Below are 27984 nucleotides of genomic sequence, written 5' to 3'. Positions count from 1 at the left end.
AATGAATTTTGATTGAATAAAATTAATACTTGTTTACTATGGATTCAACACTCGTAAAATGGTATATTAAATTATTTATTTATATTGTTTGAGCCTCCAAAAAATATTACAGTAGAACCCTGTTAATTTGAAATGTAATAGAATTTACAATAATGTGTTATTTTATATTTATTTTTAGTTTATTATGCTGGTCAGGAGATACAAGCAGAAATGGAGAAAGCTTTGGCGAATTAATAATTCCATTTATCAAGAGAAAATCGAAGGAACTATTGGTGAGTGACAATTTTATAACAACTTCAAATTGTAATATTTAAAAAATTAAGGCAATATTAGTGACTGTCAAACGAAAATTTTAAACAGCAAAATCATAAATAGATTCGGTCGCATCTAGGAATTGAACCCAAGACCTCAACCTTGCCGGTGCTTTGCTCTACTAATAAGCTAATTCGACCCTATCTCCTTCAGTCATGGGTTCTTTTTCAGATTTTCGTTTGAGAGTTGCTATTATTGTTTTCAGTGACAGTTTATCGATAATACTGAGAAAAATGGTTCTGTACTGTTAATAATATCTCCATCAGTCATGATTTCAATGCATCGTCGTGTTATAAATGCGAATACAAGACTTGAGGGCAAATATTTATAGTATGATGCACAAATTTGTGTGCAAAAAAGTGTCAAGTGAAAACTCAAAATTAAACGTTTACATAGGAATAAAAGCAACATAATTAGTATTTAACATTGATGCTAAATCAAATTTAAAGCTAGTACAAAAATCTAAGACTAAATTAATATGGAACGTATCTCTAGTTCACCCAGAGTTCAAAGTCTCATAGGATGGACCCTTTTGGCACTCTTTCTCGCATTTGATTAAAGAAAATAAAAACTATTTTGATGTCTTGTTCTGCGTATAGACACAAGAAAAACGCATGAGCCGATCCACGAATTATGGGAAAGGAATGAAGCAACTGCAAGCTGCCTTTTGCGCCATTTGCGGTGTTTCGCTCCTTTCCCGCAAGTCGTGATTCAGCTCGGCAGTTTGGCTCGCATGTTTATACGCACCCTTAGATAGAAAAGTAAAGAAGTAGTCTGCAATGGATGCGCATTAAAATTGACAAATCTTCGCTAAATCCTAAAATAAACAGGTTTACTAACATCATTAGATAAAAATACAAAAAATTATTTCAGTTTCTTCTGAAGGTTTCATAAATTGATATTGTCATGGCATCCTTATTCCACGGTGTTTCTTTGGATGAGTAAAATATGCCTAGTCATTTCTTGATAATTCTCACCCGTTTTGGGATTGCACCAAACTCATTGCATCAAAATCTGTGCATATTTCTAATTAAAAGGCGCATTGTTTACAGTCAAATTAGTGATTGTAAATAAAGAGGAAATAATTCCAAACAACTCCGTACTGCATCCATATTCATATACGTACATCATTCCATGCATACTCTCCTATTGTTCTGACGTGACATGACCCGACATAAATATTTGATTCACTTGATCGAACCATGTCTTCCTGGGGTCCCCAACTACTCTATTCACTTGTTTCATTTCCATCTGTTCTACTTGTCCAAACCATCTTAGTGTCCCTTTCTTTATATTGTTCACTACGCTACATCGATCATGCATTCTTTTCAGATCTCATAATTCGTAATTAATGTATTCATCACACATATTCCTCAGGGATCTCATTTATTTCAGTCTACTTTTATCCTTCATTATAAAAACACACTTTGTAGGTACACTTCTGAATTGAGCATTGTTTGTAATATCATAAACATGTAGTTAATTGGTTGACAAAACTATTCAAAGAAAATAAGTTGCCAAAATTATAAACTATGCTTCACATTAAATTTAAGACAAACAAACAATTAAATGAAACCGGGGCGTCTTCATTATAAATAAAACTGAATGCAAATATGTACAACATAAAGCAATTTAAATATAAAAGCTATGAAAAAATTCTGGTAATGTGAAACGAACATCAAATGCTGTGCGATTTTTATTAAACTAAAATAATTGAATCGTCGCTGTTCAGGCAAAAGTCACCAACCCAAGCACAAGTTTTGAGATATCTAAATAATCTAATATTAAAGAAATAATAATCTATATTGAATGCTTTTAATCTTGTTCTGTTTTTATGCGGGTAGATAAAAGGTACATTTTGATTTCATAACCTTAAATCCGTATTTTACAGTTTATGTAACATATTTTAGCATTCAATTTTGCAATATCTCAAAAATGTGTGTTGTCTTTTGGTGGCTTTTACCTGATCGGGTGACGAAATAATACTGTAGTAAAAATTATCTTATAAAATTGGCACTTTTGTTCAATGCATTCGAGGACCTCTCGTAAAACTTGTTCAACGACTTCTCATAAAATTTCAAATCGATTAATGACTTGTTCACATAAAACATATTCTGCCTCATCATTCCAAGCCAATTTCGTAATGGAAGACAACTGGAAACTTTTTTGTTGTTTGTTTTTGGGGTGTTATGCCGTGTTGCGCTAACTCCTTCTTTAGCCGACGTTTCGGACAGCGTTGCAGTGTCCATCATGAGGGCAGATCCGGTAGATCCGAAGATGTGTAATGGATCTACCGGATCTGCCCTGATGATGGACACTGCAACGCTGTCCGAAACGTCGGCTAAAGAAGGAGTTAGCGCAACACGGCATAACACCCCAAAAACAAACAACAAAAATGCTTTTGGCCGTGAGAATCTAAAAACTTACCTAACTGGAAACTTATTTTTTATAAAATGAAACAATTGCAATTATTGTTGACAAGCAACAAAATATTGTTTTCATGAGGGCCTCTATATTACAATTTGTCCAAATTTTATTATTTTGCATGATTTATATTTGTACTAAGCTGTCTGCTATTTTTATGATAAATATGTCCGTCATTGTTACACCTCCAGTTTTATATTTCATAAATATACAACAAGACATGGCCATATTCACCATAATATTTTTTAAACTTCGATGGATCTCCCATTTTGCAAAATGCCTTTTTTTAATTCTGATTTGATTTCTAATCGACATCCAAATTGACAGAGTTGCCCTAACATAAAATCTGGGTATCATCTCGTAGACGATGGAGGCAAACCTCGTGACCATATTTTCGGCACCAGTAGGGTTCGAGAGTGCTTTGAATAACCCACGACATCAGTCGTAAGTTGACCGTCAAAGAGCACACATTCTGCGCAGAAAAGTAAGGCAACGGTTCGCAGCGCAGTTTATAGTGGAACTTTACTGCGCAGGATCTGAAAGTTTGTTTTTATGCAAACCGCCTGCTAAAAATGAATGAAGTTAGTAAATTATAACACATTTGTAAAAATGTAACAAAATATTCAATTTTGGAAACAAACCTGAACTTTTGTTTAAGTTTTTTACGCGGCCAGCAATTTGCGTGCCATTGTAAAAAATTTGTAAGCAGATTTTATTTTCGAGGACTAAATTCATAGTGATTATTGAAATGCGAGTTGACTGTATACTGTCAGATTCATTTATTAACAAATCGCGGAAAGAGAGACAGTCACGCCTCCTCCCCTTTCCCTGATTGGCTGGTCGATCAATTTGAATGTCTATAGTTCTGATGCAAATAAAAAAGCAACTGATTTTGTATTGAAACCGTGCTGGGCCTGTTTAAATCTGATTTTACAAAGAAAAAAAAACACCTATTTTAATTATGGAATTTGTTAAAAACCTAAATTGCCTTCAGATTATCTAACCCCATATTTAACTCATTTTGGAAATTGACTTGAGTTTTTGACATTGTAGTATTTATTTCTATACAGCTCATGTTGAACAGCCATTTTTTATGTACATGTAAATCTAGTGGAACTATAAATTTCAGGTTTTCAAATCTGAAACTATCCTATTTTAATAATATAACATTATACATATTGTCAAATTAAAAATAAATGCTGTGTCAACTTTAAAAATACAACACATTTATTATTTCGAGGTATGCATTTGATTATCACATTTAAAACTCACTTTCTAATGTCTAAAAATTATAAAACTATAATATGTTGTTATAAATCTATTCATTTTAATATAAAAACTATGTACGTAATTAAGAGGTTCGAGAAAGTACATTTTTCAATTCTTTTTGTACAATAAATGCACTGACTGAGTAGTTGAGATATTCTTTGATTAATAAAAGAAATATACTTTCTTTTTAAATGTTTTTACATAAAACAACGTAATTTTAACACAAGTGCATATTTCCACCAGTACATCAAATGTACATGTGTTTCAAATTAGTAATAATTTGAAATCACCAACGATTCATAAAAATTTTATAATGATAACTTGAAGTAAAAAAAAAGTAATAACTGTGAGATTTGCGCACTTGCTGCACTACAAAAAGTTAAGGGTTCTGTTCGCTGACGGCGTCAAAGGCGGCCAGCAAATTCCTTCGGCACTTGTTATTATCACTGTAAACTATGGTCCAGATGATGTATTCACCGAAGTAGAGGGGGTCCTCAGTGTACGCCACCTGCAGCTTGCACTGGCGCTCCCATTTGAGGATGTTTGCTCCTCTCTTGTCTCTGCTCTTGGTAAATTCTATGATGCAGCGAGCTTCCACAAAGCTATGTGGCAATTGTGAGAAGAAATCGTCGTTCGATTCTTTGTTGCGTTTCCAACGAGGCTCGGAGCCGCTCGTAGACGGCAAACAATCACCTTGGCCTTCCTCTAAAACAGTGGTAGTTTCATCTGATTTCTCCACATTTCCGTTTGTTTTCAAAACTTGTTTCTTGCAGGTGAGCGTGCTGGCGTTTACCTCCATGGAGACTACTGAAGTAGGACTCGATTGAGAGACTCTGGACTTCTTGGCGCCGCAGCCGGTGTTAGTGGGGCTCTCGGGACTGGAGGAGATGGCGCGGGATCTCTTCACTGAGACGCCGGGGATGGAGCAGCGTTGCAGACGGGCGTTGAGGATGCCGGTCGGAGTTTCGCTGTTCAGTGGAGTGGCCAGAATCTCATGCTTTTCCTCTTCCACAACAGGGTTTCTGTAAAAGTACATTGGTAATTATGTACTTACTATTTTGATACCATTTTTAAGATTCATTTAAGGAAATAAAATGTGAATCTGAGAAACTAGAACTACATATTGTGCATAAATATGAAAATGGTTGGAATACAGTGCCCTCGGGGTGATTTTTCACAAAAATGGCAGTATAAAAGTTATGCCATTATTATGGGGAAAACGGTATACCACTTCTACCCTGTACTTCATCCCCAGGGACTGGGAATATGTGACCTTATCAATTAGTAGAATTGATTATTGAATTTTTCTCTACTGACTATGAACAGTAAACGTAAAATATCCTATTATAGAACTGTTTTGTGAAAAATCACCTCATGGCTGCTTTACTACATAGGGCGCTTTATTATTTACAATATATTGAAAACCTATAAAAAAAAATTAAAAAATTTATTGCAAGTAAATTATTTAACATTATAATGATAACAATATGCAGACTTATATATTTTTTTTCGTTATTATTCTACTACTCCATAAATTGAGCTCCAGGAGCTCGTGTTAATGGGAGGAGTATTTACCTTTAGAGTAAAATAATGTTCTAATGATTTTTTTTAAACAATAATCAAAAACTTATGAAATAAATTCAAACATTGTAATAACATAGGTACACAAATTAGAAAAATTATTTTTATAAAGACAATTAAAATAATATATCTTTTTACAGATTAAGTAAGCGTAAGAAAATTAAGGGTGCAATATATCATTATCCAACTTTAGGGACTTAAGTTTCGGTTACACTAATCTTATTTTTGGACAAAAATATATTGTAGAATCTCACACCTAAATACAAATAGTGGTGCTGAGCAGTGGTTGTTCTAAGCATGGGGATTAATTAGTTTTGAATCTATTGCTTATGCTATCTGACGGGTGAATTTTATGCATAAAATATTCTTTATAAATTTGATATAAGGCGATTCTCTTTTACAATTCTATAATAGATGGTACATTAAATTCCCGAAATATCTCTAAAGTAGGAAAGTTGTATGATTTCCTAAGGATGATTTTTATAATTATTCTTTGAATTGTAATTATGGGCTGTAAGGAAGCCTTAAGACGACATAAGACTTGAAAATAATATCAGTTATGGGCGTTTCTAGTGGGCGCGGCTATAGCCCAAAACATTTCGTTTACACCCCGCGTTGGTCAAAATTTCGCACAGTGTCACATGGTTTGATTTCACACGGACAAGTTTTATAATTATAAATTTAAAATGATAATAATAATTTTCATTATTGTTGGCATTAGTTAATGAATTGCATAATTTGCATGGTGTTTTGAAAATCGTGGTATCTACATACAGTATTATAATCATCTGCAGTATGTAAGGCATCTCAAATAATCATAAATCACAAATCCTTTTTTGGTTACTATTTTTTTTCTTGATAGAATAATCCCGAAGAGTTAAAAAACTCATTGTAGGACGGGAGGAACTTACAATACATAGGTGGGAGTTAAAAGGTACAATTTTATATTGGTATTTTGATATCAAAATTATAAGTTTCACGTACGAAACAGTACAAAAATAGAAAATTATAGAAATTTTATACCAGCTACTTTGTGTAATATCTTATACTGGTGCAGACCCTGCGAATTCTTGAAAAATCTGTTTGCATTTTAAACTAAAGCAATTTTATGTTAAAATCTTATATTAGGTATAGAAAGGTATTTATGGCATGTCTGAAATCTTTACATTCATTTTAAATTTTTCTGTGCCCGAAAATTGGCATGACTGAAAGCCAAATAAATATAATTTAAATGTAAAAAGAAAAAAAGGACATTATTTATAATTATTATATTTGAAATACTTTTTACATGAAAAAAAAGTTCTACTATATTATCATTTTTAGGCGCTCCAATTACAAAAAAACAATCACACATAACAGCAGAATTTTTGAATTTTGAATTGAAAAAAATATTTAACGTAATATTTAACTATTAAAATAAAGAAACTTAAGAATTTTAAAAAAATCTACAAAATAAACTGTTTTCATATTTTTTTTACTATGTCCAAATTTTTTCTGAAACTTAACCACCGTGCACTTTTTAAGTTCAAATTATGACGAAAATATAATCTTTTGTTTTTTATTGGTGAAACACACAAAAAACCTTTACTGACTTGTGGAAGAGGTCACATTATAAAAAACAGAAAATTTCACTAATAACTTTAAAAGTAATCGTTTGATTAAATAAAAAAATACGTAATAGAAATTACTGGACATACCGGCCGGGAGTCAGACGACCTTTCCGGCTTAAGCTCTGGCCGTTACTGAGGAATAACGCTGTAAGTGCCTGGGGACCTGCACACGAATACAGTTACGCGCGCCTCAGCGTGTTGGAGTAACGTACGGCGAGTTTACTTTATCGGGACAGAAGTTTGATGTTTCCGAGTGTTATATTTTAATTAATTCTTATGAATAAATTAATAAAATCACAATTTTTTTCTAGAGAGATTCCTCGGGAAGTTACTAATTCATCGTTTACAAAAATAAAATCTAGTGCTTCCCGCTCATCTTATAGTTGAAAAACGTTTTATAAAATTGGCAAACCGTTTTACATAAGATATTTAATGGTAAGGTCCTATTTTTATTAATCTTATATATAAATAACTTGCATCTCTGGGAATCCCTCGAGAAACATTTAAGATTTTAGTAATACGTACATCACAAATAATTAAAATGTGAGCGTCGGGGCAAATCCCCGTTATCAGGGTATTGTGTCACCTTAAAAGCCCCTCCCCACCCAATAATCCCATACTGCAATATGGACTGAATTAATGCATAATACACAATTTTGATAGTTTTCTTATTTAAAATGTTTCGTATATTATAGAAAACATAGATAAGTTTTCTTATTCTTTCCGCAGTGAGATTGATATGGTCTTTCCATTTAACATTTTTATCTATCAAGATTCCAAGATATTTTATATTAGATTTATGATTCAGTTTCGCGCAGTCCGTATTGCATGTACCGTCATTTACACAATTTTTAGAATGAATTTTTATGTTAATTAGGTTATTTGGCACATCTTTTTGTAGAGTGAAAGGAATACAATATGTTTTTTCTATGTTAAGTGATAATAAATTGCCATCAAACAAATTTTTTATAACCATCATGTCTTGATTGGCTGCATTGGTAATTAATACTCTAATTACTAATTGATTGTGTATCAATTTTAAAGCAACACTTAAAAATAATAATATGTAAATAAGTAACCTTTGTAAGACGATTTGTTCTTTCTCTCCCCTCACAGGAAAAGTGGAGCAGACCTCCACAGAAGTGAAGCGATGACTGGTGCAATGCATGTCATACTTCAGGAACCCGGAGATCTTCTTCTTCATCTTTATGGTACGCCCAAACCACTGGAGGATGGCATCATCGGCCAGGTAGAGACTGAGACTGCTGCGGTCAGAGTCAACCAGTGTGCGGAACCACTCGGCGAAAAGGCAAGCCTGGCGACGGGGGGTCACTCGCAGCACATTATTATTGATGGCATTCATGCGCGCCTCCTTGCTCTCTTTGCTCTCCTCGCACGACTTCTCCGCTGACCTGATGCCTTTTGGCGAGTGCGACGCCATCATCTGCAATGAATAAGCGGCTATGACAATGGGCTCTTAACTTGGACTTAATCGGGGCACGATTAATAGGCACACTTTGTTATCAGTTAGATAGTGATGAGAAACAACTATTTTAGTAACTGGAAATGGAAAAAAGGTATTTTAATACTTATTTCGTTAAAATTAAAAACGATTGTGCACTTGGTGGCCATTATTATTGATGTGAAACTTTTTAAGGATAGTTCTTTTCTTCTCTTATTTAACCGAAACCATAAACCTAAAAATATGATCCCATATCAGATTTAATTAAAAAAAAAACCTATTTTAATATTATTATGTCAAAACAAACATGGTATGAAGAAATGGCGTCAAATTATCCGTTTTTTTTATTTTTAAATAGCTATTAAAATGCATTTAATTGCCATATCCGGTTACCAAAATAGTTGTTTATCGTTGTTATCAGAGATGTGCAAAATGGGTACCCAAAACCATTTGAAATGGAAATGGGTAAAAACTTTTCCATTTGAAAATGCAAAATGGTTTTTAGAAAAGCATTTCAAATGCAAAATGCAAAATGGTTTTTAGAAAAGCATTTCAAATGCAAAATGCAAAATACCTATTTTCAAAATGCATTGAAAATGCAAAATGGTTTCTCAGGTCAAACAATAAAAATAATTATGGAATTTTTGAACAATTTTGTCATTTAATAATGGACATCAATGTAGAAAAAACATATTACATGATGGTAAATCCAAAAACACAACGACCACAGATTATGAAATCACAAAAAAATTGCGCAGGACTAATGTTGCCAACGTAAAAACATAGAAACTGCTATCTAAAATTTAATATTACAGCGTCATGGCCCCATGTTCAGTATTTGAATCAGTATTTTTTGTAATGGTATCACTCAATTGCCAGGGCTCCTACCAGGGAGCAACTTGACAAATGTAAATTATCTCTCATAGTGAGGTTGAGGACCGACTGATATTTGGGGCTTATGAAAAAAAGATGAGTGGAGAGAGTAGGAAGAATGTTGCAAAAAAGCATTTAAAATGCAAAATGGTTTTTAGAAAAGCATTTAAAATGCAAAATGGAAAATACCCATTTTGCATTTCCATTAAATGGATTTATTTCAAATAAAGCACATCTCTGGTTGTTATTTAACTGATACAAAGTGTTTTTAAAATAAAATGTGTCTTTTATCTGTTATAATTGTTGGTGGCACGGCGTGCAAAGGTGTGATGTGAAAATTCAACTTATTTACTCATATGTAATTTAATATAAGGTCAAATTTACATTTATAACCCGTACACCACTCAACAAATCGAGTAAGGTTTCCACACTATGCGGCTCAATTTTGGCATATAAAATTGATTGTGACTTTTTTTTACGTATTTCAACAGATCTGATGTCAATAATATGAAGAATATGCTATATTTAAGGCCAGGTTTCAATACCATTTGGTAACTTTGGTCGATTGCACCTATGTACCAGCCAGGGCCGGCCCTGAGCCAAACGGTGCATGGTGCTATTAAAAACCTCAAGGGCGTTGTATGTATTATCTTCACTCCTTGGTGGTTTTTTGGCAAGTCGGCGCTCGGAGCTGACTGCTTCAATTGCGCGTGCACAAGGCCGGCCCTGGCGACAGCTGCAGTTAAATGGTTAATATCAATGTTAATTTATGCTTGTTGAACTGTGTAAAGTAAATTTTACATAAAGTATTATTTACTCATTAAAACATCTTAAGATGCATTACGATTATGAGGTAATTGTAGTTACATAAAATTGTGCTTTACCATCAATGTTATAAATCATAAGTCTGATCTCCCATTAAATAGACATATTTTGTATTGTGTTTTTTTTAAAGCCGTTTCTCTAAAATAAATAAATTAGTATTTTCTTTTATTGCAAACAATGTGACAGGAATAAATATCTGATAGAATCTTAAGTAATTGTCTATGAACAGGCAGAATGGTATATGTATTCAATTTAATGTATTGTTGTATGTGTTTAAAGTATTTAGACAAACTGTATTTTTTTTTTAAAGCCAATTGTTTGCCCCATTTTTTCAAACAGTTGGCGGTTTAAAAAAAAAGTTTGTTATTAAAAAGGAAAAAAAAACGCATCTATCTATAGTTCAATTTTTATTTGTGAACTTTAAAAATCTGTTTTCATTTTATAAACAAAGATAATTATTAATTTAAACGCTGTGTCCTGTAATATTATTTATAACATGTTTTGGAAAGTAACCACAAAGAGCAATAAAAACAATCTTGATCCTAATTAAGCAGGTGACGTAATGTCATTAAAAACTGGGAAATCTACTTATGGTAGATTACATACATTTTTATCAATATGTAAACACATTATCTGGTAAGACAGTAAAATTTACAAAAACATGATTTTGCATAAAACAAATAAGTTATTACGAAAATAGAAATAGCTGGCAGACGGCGAAAATTTTCGAAAAATCAGCAGACTAAGGACGGGTTGTTTCGGAGAATTTGAACAATTCATCAAATTTCAACGTTCATTTCCGGGTTCTGTGAAAGTCCTATTCAAGTTCTGTTAATATATCATTATAGGCTATTTGCTTGACAGAACTGAAATAAAAACAGAACTTGAAAAAATCTTTCGCATAACTGGAAAATGAACGTAGAAATTAGATGAATTGTTCAAATTCTTCGAAACAACCCGTCCTAAGGATGGGTTTCAGAGAATTTGAAAAATTCATCAAATTTCAAAGTTGATTTTCAAGTTCTGTTATTATTTCAGTTTTGTGAAACAACTGGCCAATAATGACATAAGAACAGAACTTGAAAATCAACTTCGAAATTTGATGAATTTTTTAAATTTTCTGAAACAACCCATCCTAAGAATTAATTCTTCCAAAATGCAAAAGCCAAACGACCATTACTAATTCTACTAGACTAATTTCTACAGCGATATTTGTGTGAAATATTACCTCAGCTTTGGTGTTGCCAGATACAAATATATTATTTCACTAACTAGTAAACAACTGTTGGCGGAAATGGACAGAAATCCAGGGGCATTCGAGTAACTTTAGTTACAGGCAACAATTACATTATAAATAGTTACCAACTGTCGCTGAAACCAAAGTTGCTTGTGTGCAGAGGTCCTAGATAGACAAATATTATTCAGCCAAAAAAAAGGAATCTTCAATGATTGAGCTACGCTATGGTAGTTGGCGTCATACCAACACCCCTAATTACAGACAGTTGAATGCCATTTTTTGTTACTCACCTCAAGGGAAAAGCTAGGAAGTACTTACCATGGTCTTTCTCGTTAGGTTACCTAGTATAATTAAATTCCTGGCCTTGTTATAAGACGTAGTTCGAGCAAAGCTATGATAAACTTATGGAATTCTACTGCATGCTTTATATGCCAAAAAATTATAAACAGCACTTAGCTTTAACTTAATTTCTACTAGAAATAACTATTTATATTGTGGGAGATGGTAAAAGATGCATTTTCTCAAAGTTAAGTTTGAAGGTTAGGAAATACGCATAAATTATTAAAATTACCCAAACTAACACTTAAAAAAAACCTATTTTGTGCATGTTTACTTAACTTACTCCATTAAATATTCATGTTGAAATGAAAGTGTTGTTTTTTAAAGAGCCTTTCATGCAGCCGAATTCGACAAGTTTACCAAAGCTGCTATATCCAATGTGTTTATTTCTATTAGGATACTGCCATAACGTTTTACTAAAATATTTACCGATATTCGTTTGTTTCGGGTGACTTGGTAATTTTACAAATGAAAATCAAATTACTTGTTTTTTGTTTATTTCAAATGTTTGCACTTATAAAACTTCGTGTATTCTAATAAATTACAAACTCACCAATGATAATTGTTTCTTTATTGTAAAATCTGACGAACTTCTGAGGGATGCTTCTTTGTCATGGCAATTGAAATTTTCAGGTCAGCAATCATCTTGCGACTTTCATTTACGTATGTGGTCAATGTCATGTTGGATTGAAGGAGATCTTTGTGTAATTCCATCAATTTTCCACAGTTACTCGATAGCGTTACTAAAACAGAAAATCATTTCAGTAAAATTAACACTGGATATTATAAAAAACCAAAACGTATTAATCCCCATGACTACAAAACAAAAACATACAGATTCCTTGACCAGTGTCAGTTGCCAAATCTTCTCGTGTAACTTTCACTCGCGCGGATGCAAAACTCATTGTGGAATTAACAGAACAGTTATAAGAATTGGTCACTTTTTATTAATAATTAATTAATAAGTATCGATCACTTTCAACTTTTACCGGTCACTCAAAATCAAAATTACAAAAATATACGAATTTGACTTTTGCACAGATTTCATCTAATTCGGCGTCACCGCGTGGCGTCTATTTTTCCAGCAATTTAAGAGTTAAGTAATAGGCAGCGACGAAATTACACCCGGTACCTGATTATAATACTCGTATATTAAAACTTTTCAATATTACTTTTAGCTAAATTTTAGGTCATTAATTTATTTATTTACTATACTGTGTCATTAAGTACCGACTCGTTTCCATTATTTTAATTTTTGATAACTTCAGATGCGTTGAGCATCTCCCGAATATCGTCTATAAATAATAAACTTTTTTAACTCGTATGGAGGATTAATAATTATTTCCCTATTTTAGCCAGCCTAAATAAATATCAAAATCTGAGAGAAGAAATTGCTTTATGTATTTAATTAAATTGACAATATATTACAAAAAATATAATATGAAATTTGTAACATATCATTCCCAATGAGGAAAAAAAACTCATTCCAGGAAGGATGACACTATCAATTGGAGAATTTAAATTTCTTATTATTACAGAGGCATACAAAGTTGAAACAGAAGATACGGAAGTAGCATACAAAAGAAAAAAATGTTAGTTAATACGCAAGAAATTTAAAAGCAAATAGAGAGTATGATACAAATACTGTTAATACTAATATAAGTACAGGCCAAATATATTTTTTGTATAAAAAAACAGTAACATTAATATAAATGCACAGCATTCCCCGATCACACCAAATCATAAAAAAAATAGCGTACTATGAATCTGGGAGTCCTTCCAATAACCTATTTAAGGCGATGCACGACGTAGTAATTCAAAATCATGTGTTTTTGCTTTGAAAAATTAGTGTCCTAGAAATGTTTCAGATTCTTTAATTAAATACTGCGAGTAGAATACATCTTGGCCTTTGAAATAATCGAGTATTTTTTAGATAAGTCTTTTTATAAGCCCAGAAAAAAATAATGCATAAGGCCTATGAAAAGTGTTTAAAGTTCAAAATCTCCTACTTACGACCCATTTACGGTTATGGTTTTATTGTATAATATGGCAAATTAAGTTGTTTATAAAATGATCGAAAAACATTTAAATATTTGTGTCTGAACATCCACAAAATAAAATAAAAGACACTTTTTGGTCATGTTTTTTTCTTGCATAAATCAAAAAAGGTGGATTGTGTTAAGCGGGAATTTAAGCCTTATCACCATCTACGTAAGTTGTGTTATTGATAGCGGCTCGATTCAAACATTACACGACGTAGTGCTTCGCCTTAACAAACTAATTGTTTTTTTGTTTTTCTTATACTTAATTCATCATGGCTATGATTAATTAAGTTTCTTAAATGCTCTAAGTTTATAATTTTTTCATAATATTATGTGTTTTACGTACTTGAAAACACCAAATAATTTTATCTCCACAATAATTCCTATTATTTCTCTTCTCTTCCTTTAATATTTTATCCGAAATAAAAATATGAACTGTTAAATGGTGACGTATACATTCATTGTATTGTCAAAGTAGGTATAATTATTATGGTCGCTGACTATAATTATTATTGTTCGAGATGTCATAATAAAATAAATACTAAACATCCTTGCCTTGTACTTTATCGATAGCTGTCCGGGGAGTGGTAGCCGACAGCACCAATCTTCAACTTGCTCTCGGTTCACAAAAGGCGACTATTGGTCTACAGTTCGTCGACCAATCATTGGAAATCCAGCAGACGAGAAATACCCAATGTAAGTTCATCCTTTGATTTACCGAATTCATTATGTCAATGGCTCAAATGAGCGGGCAAATGAATCCGATTGAATTCGCTGACAAGTTTTTTCCTCGAACCTTAACTCTCCCGAACGCAAGAAGCCATCTTGATATGTGATGCGCATCTGACGTCGAGATGTTTCCATACTTCATTATTTTTATATGTATTATTTGCGATAACTATAATTACGTTTTACGCAAATTACATCAATAATAAACATACATTGTTGGTAAAACTAATTAGTAGCTTTAGGTGGTAATAGATTATGCGTACCTCAGCGCACTTATAATATTCAAGGCTTCAAGGAAAACAATTTAAATAAAACAAAAATAGAATCTTTTTTCCTTTTTTAAATTCGATTTTCTGTCTTTACATACTGCAGTTAGCAAATTTCGGTTTTGATACATTGCCCAGCTGTCATTTTGACATAAGACCAGAAAACATGATGCGTGTCAGCAAGTAACCTTAAATTAAAATTAAAAGTTTAGTAAAATTAATTGCAGTCGAATTTTTGTTATGAAAAGTAGGATTAGATCAACATAACGTTATAACCACTACCCATTGTATTTGTGAAAGGTTTAACTTTTTTTACCTTCCTTAGGCTGCCTTTACACTTGTAAGTTTTTTTCCTGTAAGTTGCTCACGTAAGCGACTTACGACAAATTTACCAATGTAAACGACACCATAAGTCACTTACCGTAATTTATACCAAGTTACAGAAGTTTTTTTTACGTAAGTTTTTGACAGGTCTAATCGCTCATGCGGGAATTTACGGCTCTCTCACAGCTTATCAAAACAGATTGATAAGTTGAGACGCTTACCGTAAGTTTTGACGTCACTGTCGGGATGGTAAAACAGAAATCTGCAACACTGACAGTAAGATGCGGTCTTTCCGCCGTTGCTCCTCGGGACTTGTTTACTTGTCGCCATGAACAGCTTTATGAAATAATACACTGCAATAATATATGGAGACTAACATAACATTATTTATCATTAACACAATGTCATGTTTAAAAAATGCCTGTGTAAATGTGTGATAATGATTCTAGTATTCGACTTCACGAACTGATGGATCAGCTATCAAATTCACAACAAATTAATATCTCCAATGAATGCATACAAAAATGCAATATAAGAATACATAGAAAACATTACCTGACGCCAAAAATCGAATAGTCACCATTAATTTTTCTAACTAACTAACTAACCATCACACCGTTTCCCACAGGGGTAGGCTGAGAGGACGGACCGCCAAACAACTCGGTCTTGGCACACACTTCTTGCCTCATTCACATTCATACATCGTCTAATACATACTCTTCTATTATTCTGACTCTTGACATGGCCCGACTCAAGTATCTGATTCACTTGGTCGTGCCATGTCTTCCTCGGGCGTCCCCGACTTCTGCTACCATTCACATTTGCATTGTATATTCTTCTTAAACTCCTTTCTTCGCTCATTCGCTCTACATGCCCAAACCATCTAAGCGTCCCTTTCTTGATCTTACTCATTACGCTTACATCAGCCTTGTACTCTTTGCGGATCTCCGCATTTCTTACACGATCGTACATGGTGTTACAAACATACGCCTCAGGAATCTCATTAATTTTTCAGCTGGTGAAATAGCATTCCGAAAACGAGTATCATTCTTTTTTAATTAGCGGTCCAATCATTTCCAATATGTATTATAAGTCAGTTGCTATAATTTGGATAAAATTAAAGAATTTTTATTGATCTTCAATTCTTAATTCTGCCGTTAAACGAACGAAAGCCCCATCAGTACTTCTTCTTTGAAGCCAACTCCTAATCCAACACTCTGCGGGCCCTTGCGTTTTTGTTTGACAAAATTGTGCATATTATCGCAGCGGCAATCCGTTGTGTGCGGAAATGGGTATTATATGGGGATCCATGATCTAACGGTAAATAAACAAATCCCTGTTATCAAATATTACTAACTGACAGCTGTCAAAGTCGGCGGCAACGTGTTGTTGTCAGGAAGCCATCTTACCAAAAATAGAATTACTGGTGTAGCGGTCTCTGTGAGAAGTTCGTAAATTAAACTTCCAAACAACTTTCGTGAGCATTATTTACGATAAGTTGGAAGCATATGTAAGCGCTCCTGTGAGTAACTTTTCAAAAATTTACGAAAGTCGTAAATTTTACTTACAAGTGTAAACCCAGCCTTATAATATATTGTAAACTTGTCTAATTCCGCTGCATGCTTTTAAAAAAAAACAATACTTTCAACTTAAATATCTAATGGAGACAACTATTTATGTTGGGGGTTTAAGCAAACATGCACAAAATAGTATATTTGGGTTAGGTTAGGGTTATTTTTTACAACGCTCTTACATGCAGAAGTGAGGGTCTTCTTGGTAACCCCTTCCTACGCCTTGTCAATCATGTTGAGGCAAGTAACGATGTGAAAGTGATCTTTTTTCTAAAACTCTCTGAGAGTGAGACTTGGCCCTTCATCACCTCAAAACAACGCTCAAAGAGTGTTTTAGTGGAGAGTTTCTTAAAGTTAGAAATAACCTGCTGGTCCCTAGGCTGGAGTAACGGAGTGATGTTGCGTCTATCATAGCATCTACTTTCTTAATTTTATCCTTGTTCCCTTAATCCCGGCTCACAAGTAAGTGACATGAAAATGGGACTTGCCCTTTCTGCGTCACTCTTTATCCGAAATGTCGTTCGTTAAGGGAGCATTTTTTCATCATCTGTTCTGCTTGTTAAGAGTGGTTCCAATGTATATACATATATATTTATATTAACTGCACACAGGAGGCCCTGATCGAAATAATTTATCTTTGGGAAATCTGGTATTTTTGAGGAAAGAATGAAGTTAATCTGTGTCTACAAGAGACCTATATTGTATGAGGGATAAAACACAGGCTGACAAATCATCCCACAGCTGAGCCCAAGTGAATGAATGCAAGTCATGGATGCGACCCGTTCTCATGTGACAATTATCAATGAATATGGATGAAGCAAGGAGGGTGTGTGTGGGGCAGTCTGCATAAAACTCGGGGGGTAATGGCGTTATGGTTAGTTAATTACATTACCCAGTATTCTCAAACCCGTGACCACCCATACAATTTGACATTTTAAACAAAAGTGTTAACATTTCGGTGGCTTAGGGATAATATATTGTATCTCCAATTTTGATAAAAATGAGTTAAGTATTGAACAACAATTAATAAAATAGACAAAATATTTCATCTCCTAAACCTACCTTCCGAAAGATATGAACTTTATATTTAAAATATATTATAAATCCTCCAAGCAGTGTTTTTATGAGCACAGATATTATGAATCTATTTTATCTTTATGCTAAACGAAAGTCCATTACAAAATATTGAATTACATCAGATACGGAACTAAAAACTTATTTTTATATCACAAAATGTAATTTTCGAAGGTTTGCAAACTTTCAATTTCAGCTTTCGCAATATTATGATTTATGGAGATACAATATTTTAACTCTAAGCCATCTTTTGCAAATGGTTGCTAACCCCTGAGATGTAGGCAGACCTCACAACTCTGTCATCGTCTCATACATTTCTTATTGAAAATAAAATTCGGTAATTAATATTACAATGAGTGTAAAAGCTTCAATAAGTTAATTCAAATTTTAAATAAACCTATTTTAAATTTCTTTTTAAGCGGTACGATGGAGCACACCAGCATGGGCAGTGACGGGCAGCAGCAGATTGTGCTGTCCCCACAGCAGCTGCAGATGCTGCAGATGAACCAGCCCACACACATGCTACAGGGCTCCAATGGCCAGCAGATTATGGTGCATGCCGTGCCTCAGTCGCAGCCCACCATCCAGGTTAATACCACTTGTCAAAGTTTCTTTTATACGGTACTCTCACAGCGCTACATCCTCTGGTGGAATTTGGTTGGGAACTCTTCAGTCCTTTCTGTCCTGCTCCAATCTTCTTCCACTCAGTCTATCATCTATCCACCTCTTCCTCGATCTTCCTCTGGTTCCACTTGTCTCTTTACTGTGATTGGCACTGAGTTTTTTTTTAATCTAAATAATCTTTTCTTTTTCTACACGCTCTCAGGTTGGAACACAGGCTATCCAGGTAGTTGTACTTATTTCTATTTTTATAGCAATAGTATACAAATTAATTGAAACATATTTATTTATTTATTAATGAACCATGACCAATTGCAACAAATTACATATTACATGAAGTTTGTACAAGGAGAAATGATACAATACAGGATAATTTAAAAAAATTACAACTACAACAAAAATACGGTACAAAAAACAAAGATAATGTCAAGTCAAGACAGGAACAAGGTTTTGATAGACTTCACGACAAAGGACAAATATACGACAAACTCCGTAGCATGGCGGACTGCGCATTTGTTTTTTTAATTGGGAGGTCGCTGCTACTATTCTCCATACACTACGAAACTTTGTGAATATAAATAATATGTTACATAAAAAGTTTTAAAATGAATAATTACTTATGTATTCAAATTGTGTTTGGTTCGTCTAAGCTTTATACAGATAGTAGAAAATTAAAGTTATTATAATTTGCAGATGCAGTCTCCCAACGGACAGACACTCCAGCAAATACAAGTCGTTCCTGTGTCAGCCTTGCAAGGTAATTATTATTATGGCAATGCACCGCGGCGTGGAATTTTCGGAATCAGATGAAATCACACAGTCCTTATGTAGATGATGGCGATTAGGTTTAAGGTACCACTTATACCAGCTGTCTGTTTTGATTTATGCAAAAAAAAACATAACCATAAAGCATATTTTATTTTATTTTGTGAGGTTTAGGCACAAATATCAAAATATTTTCTGATCATTTTCTAAAGAACTTGTAATTCATAAGTAGTAGATTTTGCACTTTGGCAGTTTTTATAGGCGTGATACATTTTTCTTTTCAGGGCTTATGAAAAAAATTCGTGATTATTTCAAAAGCCAAGTTATGTTCTACTTGCGGTATTTAATTAAAGCATATTATATAATATTTCTAAGTGATCAATTTTCAAACCAAAAACACATGATTTTGCATTACTTCATATTGCTTCACGATGACTACATTGTACTATTTTCCATGTTTTAACTTTTTGTTTTGACAGTAGTCCAGTGTATTTCATAAAATTCACCAAGCAATGTCTCCTGGTTCCACAAGTTATAGATGATATAATTTGTTGAATGTTTGTTGTGTTCCAGGCAGCGTGGGCACGGCGGGCAGTCCAACAGTGATGGCGGGCGGGCAACAAGCACAGCTGGTGCAGGGGGCAGATGGACAAACCTACCTCTACCAGCCAGTGCAGATGGACAGCCAGCACCTGACCGGGAATGCCTGTAAGCAAACAATCACTCAGTTCTTGGTCACCCTGAAACTGCGATGTTAGCATTTTAGATTCAGAAACACCTCGCATCGCAGAAAAGAAATAAGTCACCAAAATAATTCGTGTAGTAATGTAATATGTAATTTCTTTGTTGTAGATGTGAATATCAACGGATCCCTGGTGCAGGTGAGCGGGGCACAGACCACACAGCAGCCCATGATCAATGGGGGAAATATTGTTATGGTAATTCACTATTCTAACTTTTAACCACGTCTTTGGAAAGTTATACCAATAGGTTCAAGTTTGACAAGTTTTAAAAAAAAAATTCTCGAAAAAAATTACGATAATGTGGGTATTTTTATTTGAGTTGGTGACAGCCGTCTTACTAGACATTGGCGTTTTCTATGTCGTAATGATATTGTTGCCAGTTGAAACCGTTTAGGAATACGCTCGTATTCCGAATTATTACATTTTTAAAATTAATAATTATGAATGAAAATATAAAAATTTCATATTTATAGTAATTAGAAAATGAGAATGAGAAAAATTAACTTATCTTCCACACATTTTTAATAGTTTTCATAGTTAGTGAAAATACCCCATTCTTCCAGGAGACTGCATTGGGGTGATTTTATAATGATAATCACACTTGGCATATTTTTAAAGTGAAATACAATGATATACTTACCTCAATTCTTAAGATTCTTCTAGGGACCGGAAAAATAACTTATTATTCACTCAAGCGATAGCTACCCAAATTTGGGTAACTGTTAGGTAGGTCATTTTATGAATTAAAGTGATTTTATTACAAACTTCTCGCAATCAGCTAGTATGTTTAGTCGCTAGCTCGATTAAGCTTCTATCGAATACTAAAAGATGTCGCTAATGTTCCTGTCATTGAATATTCTAGATAATGTTTTGTGTACAAATATGGCTATCACTGTAGTACCCAAAGGGCGCTTTGCAAAGCTAGTCTGTTCGACGTATCAGACTTGGCCGGCCCGAGCGTGAAGCGTACTTCAGAATAACTAACAATTATTGTCCCTGTAGCAATTGACATTTGTTTGTTTTGTTACATCACAAACGAAGAAAAATTTTTGACATACTTTTTCTGTATAAGATCATGAAGTGCCTTATTGATTCACCTGCTCTATTAGATAAGATAGCATTTCGTTGCCGTGAAAGCAATACCAGATGGAATACCTTATTTTATACACAACATTTCAAATCGAAATATGCCCAAAACTCTTTAATCGGACATATCTACAAAACTTACAAAACATATCCTAAGAGATATTGATGTTTTTCACTGTACCCTTTAATTTTTCAAAATCGAATTACCTTATACAATGTACTTAACCTGTGGAACGCTGACGGGTCTCTGGAGAACATACGAGCATTGTAATATGATTCTTTTAGATGCGATGCGATGCGATTTTGACCTTAATGCCTCGAAACATGTATGAAAACAAATTAAGCATCATTTGGGCTAATAAAACGTTAGGTTCCACTTATATTTTTCTGTTTTATGTTCCGGCCTTCGACAAGATAAACCAAAATAATTCTTTTTTGTTGTTCGTCTATTCTTTTCATTCATTTATTACTAATAACTTTAAACATCTTTTTTTTCCAATCCTGTAACATAAAAAAGATTGTGAATGGAAATTAACTGATTTATTTTATATTCAACATCTTAAATGTTAAATTAATTCACATATACAACTGTATGTTTCCTAAATAAACTCTAATATATTTTTTTTAAATAACAGATGCTGAGTAATTCTGGGGGCACGACCAGCAACGTAGCAACAGCCGCCTCCACAGTTAACTGCGAGACTACGGATGAGGAGCCGCTACTGTACGTCAACGCGCGCCAGTACCGCCGCATACTGCGCCGGAGACAGGCACGCGCACGCCTCGTGGACCTCGGCAAAATTCCAAAGGAGAGACCTGTGAGTGGTGAAACTATCTGTTCTACTTGTAGACCTTTACCTTTGGATCCCGGCAAGCTCAATGAGATGCATTTACATTATATTGATTACTTTTATATAAAATTTTCTCATAGGTTTTTACATGACATTGGAGTAATTAACCGCTTAAGGACTACGCCTTACTATACTCGGGCGGCTAATGATTACTGAAGGGGTTAAATGAATAAGACTGGTGAATCTACATCACATTATTTAAAATTGATTATATAGTATGCATAAATGCGAAAATGTTTGACCTTTTATTTTCGAGTAAATCATGTCCGAAGTTGCATTTTTTCACTTAAATTAAAAATAATCAGTCACTACGGGGCGCCTATCAGCTAACAAATAATTACAAGCGATAATTAGTCAAGATACAAATTGAAAATATCTCCCGAGTAAAAATAAATGCCGCCAACGGAAATTGAACCCGTACCTTCTGATATCCGGTCAGGTGCTCTGAACCACTGCGCTATGCCGGCTTATTTCCAACCCGCCAAATAATTCAATATGTACTAGTACCTCAATCAACAATTACTGCTTATTATATTTTTTTCACCTGTAAACAACCAACTTTTTACAGGTGAAAAAAATATAAACTTAAATATATACACTTATTACCTTACGATTAATAATATATCATTCTCCTTACAGAAATACCTGCACGAATCCCGCCACCGGCACGCCATGAACCGAGTGCGTGGTGAAGGGGGACGCTTCCACTCTAACCCAGATGACAAATCTAAGTACGTGAACTTACAATACAGTAATGCCTTACGCTGTAAACACACGCCAATATTGCCGGTGTGATTTATTTATTTCCAAACCATCTTTGTAAGATGATGATTAGTATTTCCTCGCTTCTTTTTTATTTTGTTTATTTTTTTTCAAATAATATTTCATCTTTTCAGGGATAGAAAACCGGATAAATCAGAAGAGAAACGCATTGAGGTGAGATTCACTTATTAATACTGCACTCTTAACTCTTTTTAACCTTTTCAAAGTCACAAAACATGTGTACATATTTGTATAAACCACAATTGAGTTCTGATACCGACCCTGATATATGGCAGTGAGGCATGGAAGTGGCCGAGGAAAGATGAAAGTAGACTGAATGCTGTAGAAACTAAATCCCCGAGACCTGTGTACATATATGTACCTACAACCGTATTTTCAATTAGAAGATCTGAAAAAACTCTGTCACACCTACACATGGTGTCCGGAAACTAGTAGTACGAGTAGGAAACTGGTGAATCTGCATCACATTTAAAGTCAATTTTGCACTATAACTTTTTTTGAATTGAACTTTCGTTTTCGAGTAAATTGAGTCTGAAACTGGACATTTTCAGGTCGAAATTGAAAAAAAACAGTCGCTAGGAGGGAGAATGTGAACCCGTAAAGTTTTTTAACAGAGTAACAAAGAAATTAAATGCTCAGAATGGACTTTTTTTTGTCTGTGAAGTAAATTAAATAGATTTCCACTTGTACTATGAGTTACCGGAAACACTGTGTAGATAGGTTTTGAAATGCTGATCAGATGAACAGAGATAGGGGTTTCAATAGAATAAAATACAATGTGCAAGTGGATGGAACAAGAAGTCAGGAAGGCCCTAAGAAGTCTAGGTGTGATCACGAAATAACAAAGGAGTATGCATTTACTGCCTTTGAAAACATGGCATGTTGGTTAATATTAGGTTGATAATAACACTATACATAGTACTATTTGATTACAGGTTGCTGAGCACACACGAAACCTGATTCGCATCCAGCCTCTCCTGCCATAGGAATACCTGACTGTGGTCTACGACCCAGAAAGCGGAAGGGAAGATTGAAGACTTCTGGCTCCCAAGTCCAAATTATCAGCGCCGCAAATCTGTAGCGCGTAAGCAATAGTTACCCAGTGACAAGTGATCCGCCTTTACAGGAGAAACAAACTATTAATTAGTAAATGTAAACCTCACCAGATAAACGTTTTCTCCGGTTCAACTATCTACTTATGTATAAAGAGACACGGTTTTTAAATTGGATTGTCTAAATGGAAAAGTTGAATAAAGTGCGTCATTTTCTTAGTCGTAGGATCCCTTCATATTGAAGGATAACTTAAGGTTTTTTTTTGTTCAATGTTTCTGCCTTTCACCACCATGGGCCATTATTTTAATTTATGGAGAAAGGGAAGGAATTTATATATTAATTTTATTTAGCTCAAGGTTAAATTATGAAATTAATAATAGTGTTGAGGATCAATGTCGGTTTTTTGTTATTATTTTTTGTTTTCTGAGATATTTTGTGCAGTTTTATTTTATTTGGAAAGTAATTATAACTCTTGCGTTTTTGAGAGGATTTGTAAATGCAAGGGTTTTATTAACACATTTCTGGCAGGTATTTTTTGCGCTGGCGCTATGCTGTCTCCCGACGAAAATAAAGGTCCCGCGCGAATTTATTTAATTTGTTGTAAATATATATAACTATATCTTTGAAAATAATTAAAATATTTTAATAAAAATTTCTAAGTATAAACTAAACGAAAAAAGAATATTATTTGTAATGCTGAAATTAACCTTGTATTATGTTTATTACGGTCTGCCTATTGGTATTTGCCCGTACCTGCTTTCTTTAAATACTCCCGACATCTCTCGGTGGCTCGCACATAGGTGTTGTGTGGGGCGGAACAGAGATAGAGATTCGAATCGAGTTTCACGGTCATAAAAACCCTCATTCCAGAGTATTTGCATTACATATTACAATAACAAATAATATACTATCCTTTTTTTGAAATACCGATGTAAACGAAGGGCACGAAGATAAATATAAAAAGAAGACTTGCATTGCGATTCTTAATTATGTACATATAGTTTGGACCTTTACAAAGAGATTGGTATATAATATTCATATAAAAAACATTGAATAATTCGTCTTTTCTGCAATTGAAATGAGGCCGGCGCAAAAGGTAGAACTACACTTCCCGGCGTTAAGCATCAATCGACCGAACAGGTAGAACAAATCGACCGAACCTTTCCTGGCTGAAGTGTGTTAATATCGATAACCAATGTATGTTTGAGTTTTTATTCTTCTGATTTCTATAGAACTGAATTCATATTATTATTATTATTTTTATAATATCTTTTTTTTATATACTAATTTCAGGTTGTCCCTGATGAAAATTCATATCTGTCCACATATCTTATGAATTTTATAAATTTTGATTTCTCCTTTTCATTATAATAGCATTTGTATACTCCCGCCAACGTGGTTTGTGACAAGTGAAATCTGTTTTTTTTTCAAATGTACCTATACATTTAAAAATTTCATGTGTGGCTGGGCTATATGCGGATAATTCTATATTTGCCAAAGAAAATTGGCTATCGCCATTGATTTAATTAATTTTAATAGCATATTGCATAATTAGGATAATTATAAAGAGAAGCAAAGCCAACAGGATTCACTGAATATAAAGTTTAAAAATAATGAACTTAATAAATATGAAGTAAGTGTAGTGGTAACACCTTTCTACATAAATGTCTAGACACTGATAGTACTCCAAGCGGCAGATGCATGGACATCTTATTCACATTAATAAATTTGGCATTTTATATTTACATAATTTATATATTTTTTTAATTTCATATTATTTGGCTGTTGTTTTATAAAATATAAAAAATAAAGCATTTAAAAAAATTATGTGTGTACAGATTTAATGACCAACTTGGCTGCCAGTTTCTAGATATTTTTATAGGATAGTGTTGGTAGAGTGAAGTGTTTATAACAAGTAATACATAATATGCCTAAAATTGTACAACTAACTAAGTGAGTTTATTTTTCTACTATTCTGCACTATGGCAACTCGCTTTTAGCGTTAATATTGTTTTCTTATTTGCACTTTATTGATTTATGTATGAGCAAGCAGATAGCATGTGATAATATTGTAGGGAACGTGTCTCTCAGGTGTCTTGCCTTGGAAAGTGACTTGCCTCACCGAGGACTTGCCTCGGAAGGTGAATTCTTTTACCGGATGCCTTGCCTTGGATGGTGACTTGCCTCGCCTGGTGACTTGCCTCGCCTGGTGACTTGCCTCGCCGGGTGACTTACCTCGAAAGGTGACTTGGCTTCCAAGATGCCTTGTCTCGGAAGGTGACTTACGTCCTCAGATAAATTGCCTCTGTAGGTAGACAAGGGATTTGACGCTTACTGCCAAATCCTCCTAGATGAGACAAACTGCTATATTAAGTGGCAAAGACATTGGCACCGTGCTGTACAATTCTAGAATATGTATAGATTCAGAAACCACATTATAAAACATGCACCTTTATAATATGTTCAGTGGATTTTTTATGACCAGAAGTGCCGTCATAGTGTCATATTTTTGTATATACATAAAATAATGTAATATAATTATTTAACTCATTGATTTTTTCAAATAAATCGCATAAAAAGTTTTTATCTATGTTATCCTACTGTCCACCTCCTTCTCCTCATGTTGACCTCACAATGTCCAACGCTTTTGTCCAACAGGCAAAATTAGTAAGATACATAGCTCATTGTACCTCATAAAAAGGGGATGACTTACAATCTACTTTATTAATACCCTTTCGGAGTCTGCCTCAGTCCACAGTATGCTGAACCCACCCAAAAAGGATGCATACAGAAGTTAAAGTAAAATAAAATAATGTTTATAATTCTTGTGTTTTGTATGGGTTGTCAGCAGTAAAACAATAACAACTTACTGTGAAACCTTAACCTCTCAGGTGCCGACCTTTCCTTAACCGTATGTTCTAAAATGATTTCTCAGAATGTAACTAGCTATTCTGGGGAAACTAATTATGGTAGATTAATTACTATTTTTACAATATATAACACATTATCTGATAACGGTAAAATTTACAATAACAATTTTGCAATAAAACAAACAAGTTATTACAAAAATAGAATCAGATGGTGAAAATTTACTCTCAGCACACCAAGAGTTATGCCTGTGTCAGACCACGCTATACTCTCATGGCTTGGCATATTTCAGTATATAGTTCACCGACTGTTGAAATAGGCCAAGCCGTGAGAGTATAGTGCAAGTGTGTCAGCACCATAAAACATTGTTGATAGAGTAAGACTGACAAGTTGTCAGGAAGGTTGCCTTATTCGTAGGATAAAAAGAGTATTAAATAACTAACAAAATATATCTCGTGTTAGTAAAAAAAATCTACATAAACAGGGTGACGTAAGAAGGCACGACACTGAAAGAGGTCTGTTTCATATTTATTTCTACTGGCGCCCGTACATTGATAAATTTAGAATGGTGTAGCATATTTGAGTTTCCCCCATTCTTGCTAAATACGGGCGATGTGGATTTCATATCGACCCGTGAGGAAGCGGGCTTCAAGTACTACTTTAAGGAATGTGACAAAAAAATTATAAAATAGAGGAGGTAAGTTTCCCTGTGGTAACACTATCATTTTTAAAACATTTTTGACATTGAAAAAAGAAAATGTTCTGTCTGCGGTGCTTCTCAATACTGCTGCAAACAAAATGTTTTCAGGGCAAACGGACAGCTAAATTTATTTTGCTGTTATATCAATATTGCCATGCTAGGCCCCCAGGTAGATTATATAATTATTTTTTAATGAAAAACTAACCTATAAAAGATAACAAATAATTATAAGCAATAATTAGTCGCCCGAAATATCAATACAAATTGAAAATATCTCCCGGGAGATATTTTCAAAAACCTTGTCTTATAAACATTAGTTTATTATTAAAAAATAATAAGATTTGACATGTTAAAAATATTTCACCAACAAATGAAGATATAATATGTCTCGACGCCATCTAGTGAGAAATTTAGCACTAACAAAGTCTTTCCTACAAAAATAAAGTTGGTTGTTTACAGGTGGAAAAAATATAATAAGCAGTAATTGTTGATTGAGGTACTAGTACATTTTGAATTATTTGGCGGGTTGGAAATAAGCCGACATAGTTCAGTGGTTTCAGAGCACCTGACCGGACA

The 27984-nt window shown here is 33.8% G+C and overlaps 2 protein-coding genes and 1 long non-coding RNA gene across 3 annotated transcripts; 2 read left to right on the top strand and 1 right to left on the bottom strand.

Annotated features, from left to right (window-relative positions):
- The first annotated feature begins 41 nt into the window (after nt 1-41).
- LOC149413613 (uncharacterized) lies at nt 42-8445 on the top strand. Its single transcript, XR_016304197.1, has 3 exons — nt 42-272; nt 4779-5043; nt 8313-8445. It is a non-coding gene; the product is annotated as an uncharacterized LOC149413613 (long non-coding RNA).
- Nucleotides 2748-12997, bottom strand: LOC149413612 (uncharacterized). Its single transcript, XM_089644569.1, has 4 exons — nt 12768-12997; nt 12486-12675; nt 8276-8640; nt 2748-5027 (listed from the first exon to the last, which is right to left on the bottom strand). Exons 3-4 carry the CDS (start codon nt 8638-8640, stop codon nt 4385-4387), a joined length of 1008 nt encoding a protein of 335 aa, XP_089500695.1. The 5' UTR covers nt 12486-12675; nt 12768-12997; the 3' UTR covers nt 2748-4384.
- A 1571-nt stretch (nt 12998-14568) lies between these two features.
- On the top strand, nt 14569-26408 carry Nf-YA (nuclear factor Y-box A). Its single transcript, XM_089644371.1, has 9 exons — nt 14569-14670; nt 18358-18526; nt 19253-19316; nt 19898-20032; nt 20177-20262; nt 21789-21971; nt 22644-22735; nt 22901-22940; nt 23723-26408. The coding sequence occupies exons 2-9, from the start codon at nt 18365-18367 to the stop codon at nt 23771-23773; spliced, it is 813 nt and encodes a 270-aa protein (XP_089500497.1). The 5' UTR covers nt 14569-14670; nt 18358-18364; the 3' UTR covers nt 23774-26408.
- The last annotated feature ends 1576 nt before the right edge of the window (nt 26409-27984 follow it).

The sequence above is a fragment of the Hesperophylax consimilis genome, chromosome 21 (assembly GCF_061612785.1).
Source record: "Hesperophylax consimilis isolate HC1 chromosome 21, BYU_Hcon_1.0, whole genome shotgun sequence".
Taxonomy (NCBI): Eukaryota; Metazoa; Arthropoda; class Insecta; order Trichoptera; family Limnephilidae; genus Hesperophylax; species Hesperophylax consimilis.
The sequence above is the reverse complement of the archived record's forward strand: the minus strand, read 5'-3'. Positions and strand labels throughout refer to the sequence as shown.

Excerpts from the sequence above, each read along its gene's own strand:
- LOC149413612 (XM_089644569.1), bottom strand. The coding sequence starts at position 8,640 with ATGATGGCGTCGCACTCGCCAAAAGGCATCAGGTCAGCGGAGAAGTCG. Across the intron at positions 5,028-8,275 it reads GAACAAATCGTCTTACAAAG|AAACCCTGTTGTGGAAGAGG; the intron begins GTTACTTATTTA and ends GTACTTTTACAG.
- Nf-YA (XM_089644371.1), top strand. The coding sequence starts at position 18,365 with ATGGAGCACACCAGCATGGGCAGTGACGGGCAGCAGCAGATTGTGCTG. Across the intron at positions 20,263-21,788 it reads ATGGGGGAAATATTGTTATG|ATGCTGAGTAATTCTGGGGG; the intron begins GTAATTCACTAT and ends TTTAAATAACAG. Across the intron at positions 22,736-22,900 it reads AACCCAGATGACAAATCTAA|GGATAGAAAACCGGATAAAT; the intron begins GTACGTGAACTT and ends TCATCTTTTCAG.